General features: G+C 44.1%; 1 protein-coding gene across 1 annotated transcript in view; it reads right to left on the minus strand.

Annotated features, from left to right (window-relative positions):
* Positions 1-164, minus strand: part of RBM11 (RNA binding motif protein 11) — a 12,184-nt gene extending 12,020 nt beyond the window's left edge. Inside the window, exon 1 of the mRNA XM_010567633.1 lies at positions 63-164. Coding sequence (XP_010565935.1) covers positions 63-164 — 102 coding nt within the window. The remainder of the gene's footprint in view (positions 1-62) is intronic.
* Positions 165-6,030: the final 5,866 nt, after the last annotated feature.

Raw genomic sequence — 6,030 nt, forward strand, 5'->3', positions numbered from 1 at the left:
CTGGCGCCCCCCGCGGGCTCCGCCCCGCGGCCCCGTCCCGCCCCTGGGGGCCCGCCCTCCACCTGCAGGAAGAGCTCGTAGAGGATCTCCTCCCGCACGCGGCTCTCCAGGTTCCCCACGAACAGCGTCCGCTCCGCCTCCTCGGACCGCCCCGGCGAGGACATGGCGCCGCCGATGGCGCCGCCGCCGCCGGTCTCGCTGAGGGAGGGGATGGGGGACGCGCCCCCGCTGCCGCAAAGCGCCGCGCGACGGGGCGCGTTGCTGGGGCGCGGGCTCGGTGTCCTAGCAACGCGGGAGCGCGGGCGGGCTGCCGGAGGGCTCCGTGCGAGGGGAGGGGCGTCGCGTAGAGACGGGGTCGTCGTGCGGGTCCGCTGGGACGGGGCGGGGCAGGACGGGGCGCGGTCGGTCCGGGTGCGGGTCCGGCCGGAGGCCTTCCCGCAGCTGCGGCAGGGCTACGTTTTATGTAACGGCGTGCTTGAGAGACGCTACCTGTGCAGTTGGTGCCAGACGCGGCAGGCCCTCCCTCGTGCCGTTACTCTGCGGGGAACTTCACCGTTGTAAGACGTTTCCTTCGTTTTTTGTTGCTCGGGTTTTCCCCGCTGACCAGAGGAAAAGATTGTTATCGCCAGACCTACCAGTGGAAGCGTGTATTGTACAGAAACATGGCCTCGGGGAGAAGTACGTGTGCCCCTGGAGTATTTACTTCTCGTCTGTGTGAAACTGCAGGCGGGCAGTGAGGAACTGACAGAAAACCCCGTAACCGTACGAAAACAGAGCTGAAAAGCTCTGTTCTCCGCCTGCCGCCTTGTGGGCCAGGTGGGTACTGCAGCTGCTGGAGGAGGGCCGGGTGACAAATACTTCAGAAACCTTTAAAACCCTCGAGTGTTTTAGTCATCAGTAGGATAAAGCGTTGTGATAGTTACTAATAAAATACACATGTAAAGTGTTGGATGTTGTTCCTTTCTCAAGATTTAAAAAGAACTGGAATATGATTGCTATTTACATGTTCCTTTTCTGGGTTAAGTAAAGGTGGCCCGTCCACTTAGGTTAAGACCAGTGATTAGTCTCTTTCAGCAGGATAGATGACGCACCATGATTCCAAGCCCCTTGTTGTCCCTACATACTACCAATGCCCTATCCTGTCTCGCTCGCCCTTCGGCACTCCTGGAGGTCCAGCTCCCACCTCAGATAGATAGAAAGAAAGAATCAGTTTATTTACAATTCATTAGTACATACAATTGCAATTCATTAATTCATTAAGATCTTAAAATAGTTCGTGCTTGACTAGCAAATATATGTACAATATCTATTGACATAAATAGCGCCTGATTTGATAGACGACGAGTGACCTTTTCCTGTCAGGAACTGGACAGTCCTAGTTCTGCTCACAGTTTGTAGGTGCCTTGATACCACTTGCCACATGCTCCTGTAGGAAATCCAATAAATTTAATAGTAGTGGCATTCATCAGTTCTTCAACTTGATCTTTAAGATGTTGGTGTTTGTTTTCTTTGCTGCTGCATCTGCCAAAGATGTTGATTTACTCTCGTACTTAACTGTGATGTCTACTACAATGACCTGACCTCCTTTAACGAATACCAGGTCTGGTTTGTATAATTAATTTTATTCATCTTTCAGCAGCAGCTCCTGGAATACTGCCCAATCTTTCTTTTTGGCTTCATCCACCAACAATTGGTGGTTATGTCTCTTAATCCTAGCGTCTTGCACTGTGGGGCAGTATCCAATAATATGCGAGCAGGTCTCATTCTCTGCCTGACAGTGCCAACAAAATTTAATCTGAGTGTCTTGTCTGCCCCTTGCCAAAAATTCTCTTGTGGGGTAGATGTTAGCTCTTAGCTGTAATGCCGTAATGAGCTTTCTGTGGGGAATGCCTCTGTAATACTCAACCCAGCTGTTACTGATTTTATCCTTCTCAAAGTTGGAAGTTCCACAGCCCTGGGATAACAGCTTGGTCCAATTCACAAATTCCTGGTTTTGCCAGTTACAGGGCCTCAGAAAGATTATTTCTGGAGCAGATATCTCCCATTCCAAGACTGGTTGCTCACTGCCTACTTCCTTCAAAATCACCATGACCACTTTAGGGTACCAAATTGTTGGAATTTTATCCTATCTCCTACTGCTGCGATCCATAATCTTTCAAATTATTTCTCAATACCCTCTTGTCGAATGACTGCTCTTATTGTCTCATCCAAAGACTGCGGAATTCTGTGTAGTCTTTGAGCCTGTACACTAGGGATCAACCCCGAGAGTCTGGTAATACCCAGGCCTCCACCCCCAGTGCTGGAATATAGGATGGCATCACAGGTACATGCTGGTAGAGGTAACCATTCCTTGATGGCAGCTCGAATTGCCAAATCCAGGATTTCCAGGTACGTAGCTTTTACGTCGGCCTGGTCTGCTAAGTAAATCCATCACAGAATAGTATATCCTTCCAAGGTGTCAGCTTTCTGAAATGGCTTCAGTGAAGCCTTCCCAATCTGTTGCAACCACCCCTTCACTTTTTCCAGTAGCTCTGGTTTTGATACTCCAGTCCATGTAACGGCCCAGGTACTTCTCAGAGCTACCAGATTCAGTCATATTGAGAGGAGTGCTGTTAATTGTCCATGAAGGACAGTCATTGATCATATATGAATCTTTTGTAGGCTTAATGTAAAAGCCATGGCACTTCTCCCCTTGTGTTGAGGCCAGTTAGATCGCAAAAGACCTCCAAATTTTCAATATTTTTTCTGCATTCCTTCCCATGATCTGCTCAGCAGTACCAAGTCGTCTGCAAAAGCCATAGCTGTTATATTTTTCAAGCAGCATTGGAACCTACATCCTTCCTCCTCTAACTTACACAGCAGGGGCTCCACAGGTTAAGTTAAATAAAATTAGAGACATTGGATCACCCTGTTTTACACCAATCCAAATCCCAATGGGATCCGACTGTTTATTCTTCAGGTCAATACAGGTGTATTTAAAGCTGAAGTTATACCTGTGTTATAACCCGCTGTTGCATGGTTGCTGCAAACAGGTTTCAAGCATATATGCACATTTAACATTCAGTATGTATTTTTCAAGTGTTATTTTACAAAGGAGCACATTTTCAGAAGTCATCCTGATGACAGCAATGTGAAAAATAGTATTAAAGAAAATTTTTTTTCCCAAGTGTAGTTGGTGTGCTTTGTCTCAATGCCCATTATTTTCTAATGGAGTCTTAGCTACTGACTTGTCAAGTCTATTTAGTAAAGGGATTATCATTTTACAGGAATTACAAGCCTCAGTGTAGAATACATAATAAGTCTCAAATTTCTTCAAGCCAGTCAGGGTTTTTGCCTTTGTAATCTTTAGGCAGCTTTTTTTCATAGTTAAACATAACGCATTGCAAAAGCCGCTGTGATTTCGTCTTGCCTGAAAGGGAGGAGCGCCCTTAACTAGCGGTTAGAGAGAAATTTTTCTGGAGAAGTGGCTTGATTCATAAGAGAAATGAGAATTAAGGCAATTGTTATGAGAATGGGATTCCCCAAGATTACAAAATCCTTGTGGGTAGAGAGAAGATTAGAAGGGGAAATACATTTACATGTGACCACAGTTCAGGATATCAAGTCTTGAGTAAGAATTCGATCTTAATCTTGAAAACCGTGCTGTAATGTTTTTAGCTGTTATTTTATCAAAACCTTTGGGGGTAAACCGAGTTGTAAAAGTGCCATTCTGTTTCCTGTAAATCGTCATAATCTTGTACTGTAATAAAATGAAGTTTTTATATATTTTTTCAAATTGAATATTTGGCCAGTCTCGAGGGGGTTTTAATAGCTGGCAGACTGTGGGCTCCCCCAAAAGCATCGGGGTTCATTCAGGAGGTACAACTCCTATGGTCCTCACCACTGTGGGACATAGTCCAAGTGCCGAAGAGGCAGTGCCAGCATCCTCCACTGGTTTGCGTAAAGCTCTTTCGGAGCAGGTAACTGAATTTCAGTGTGAGAAAAGCAGCTGACATAACAATATGCAGCAAAGCAGGATGGGCAGTAGATGAACTTTAAGGGTCTTACATCTGTTTGTGACCATGTACCTGAAAATCAGGGTATCCTTGAAGGATTTGCCTGACAGTGGGATGTCAGTAGAAACTACAGTGTAAATAGTAACAGTAGTTAAGATTTATTAATTTCTAAGTAGCATAAGTGCCACTTGGTGAACAAAGTTCCCTTGTCATATGACAGAGAGGTGAGTCCAACAGAGGTGAGTTCAACATCCTGATCAATAAATACCACTAAACTTTCTGGGCATTGGTATAGTAAAGGAGTCCTTTCCTGAGACTGATTTCAGAGGGCTTTAAAACTGTTTCATGGGTCGTTATACCAACATGGGTAGCACTGTACTTTACTTACATGTGAGCTGGGCTTACTGGTTTTCAGTTCAAGAGGGAACTTAAAATTTCCTTTCTTTTCCCCATTCATGTGTAAAAGAACACGTGTGTATTTATTCACAGCTAGTGGCATTAGGTATATGTAAAGGCACATACGTAAGATTTTTCTTCTAAGATCAGGTGATTGGTTCTTAGATAAGCATGGCAGATATTTTACTGGGGCTATTACCAATTTGTTTTCAGTGGTGTTGAGCTCTCCATGCTTTAACTTGTATTTGCATGCATTCTCCACACTGAGTGCATGCTGAGGCTGCCTAACTGGTGGTTGCTTGAGTACACTAAGTTTTAGTTATAATAACAATCTATATTAAAAAGTAGAGAGGGGAAAGAGCCAAACTGACACTGAACCATTACTTGATCTAAGTAATATGTAATGTCAGTAGGTCTGTGCTTTTATAATAATAGTTGGATGAAGTGTCAAAGATTTGAGATGAAGACGGAATGCAAAGGAACAAGAGCTGCCTTAATGAACTTTATTGAGAACAGGGTGACAAATTTGAGAAATGGAAGCAAAAAAGTAATAAAAGGTCACTGGTTAAGCTGAGTCGATTTTCATATGAGTGGACATACTGCATCTTCTTCTCCTTGTGGCTGCATTCAAAGGGGAAAAGGCCTTGAAGACTTTGAGATTTCCTGAAGGCTATCTGCTGCAGGGGCTTGTGTAGCACAGCTTTGTTGAGCTGCTTAGAATCATAAAGCCAGCTGAAAAGACTCATCACTTAAAAGTATATAATGAAACACACACCCCCACCCCCTTAACTGTTGTGGATGGAAAATAAAGAGACCTCGACTTTATGTTTAGAAGCCCTGCGAAGGATACACTATGAAAAAAAAAAAAAAAAATTTCTAGGATGCATCTCCGATACTTGAGTGGTTATGGTTTGTTTTTCTTTCCCCTGCAGTGGAAATAATTGAGGGCTATATATAGGCAAACTGAGCATCCAGACGTCTCACTTGAATAATGCAGAGTTTATCTACCTCCGCACCTCACAGTGAACTCCAAGAAACTGAAGCTTGTCCTCTTATATTTACCCAGTGAATTGGTTTGTAAATAAATGAGCTTCACAAAAATAAATGTTTCTTCACCTGTTTAGTAGTTGGGGACACAGAAGGAATGAGGTTAAGTTACACACCCAAAACACCCAGCAAGCCAGTGTCTGGGTGAGATTTGTGGGGCTCTAAGCTCCATCTGACTCCCATATAAACACTTTCACAGACCTCCTCTGGATTTAGGTTAGAGAATGACTCCTTGGAAAAAGCTCAGAAGATAATTTTGTGCAAAAATAATCCATGGAGGTACAGTTCTAAGAATTATTTTCAAGTTCTTCCAGAAAAATCCTTCTGTCACCAGAATGACTTTTTGTTCCAAGTTTCTTTTGCCCACCTCAGTGCATTTAATTGCAGTTGACTGACACACTTAAAAAGACATGTGGTGCGTCTCTAATGCAATGTACCTCCAGTTACTCTGCTTCCTAAATTCCACACATGTAACAGTGTTGCCAGTAATATATAACATCGATTGCTTACATGTAAACGTGCTGATAGCCAAAGAGAGAGGGAAATAGATTAAAAACCAGTCCCAACCCTTAAAGACCAGAAACCACCCTAC

The sequence above is a fragment of the Haliaeetus leucocephalus genome, unplaced genomic scaffold (genome assembly GCF_000737465.1).
Source record: "Haliaeetus leucocephalus isolate CR32 unplaced genomic scaffold, Haliaeetus_leucocephalus-4.0 Scaffold228, whole genome shotgun sequence".
In the NCBI taxonomy this organism is placed as follows: domain Eukaryota; kingdom Metazoa; phylum Chordata; class Aves; order Accipitriformes; family Accipitridae; genus Haliaeetus; species Haliaeetus leucocephalus.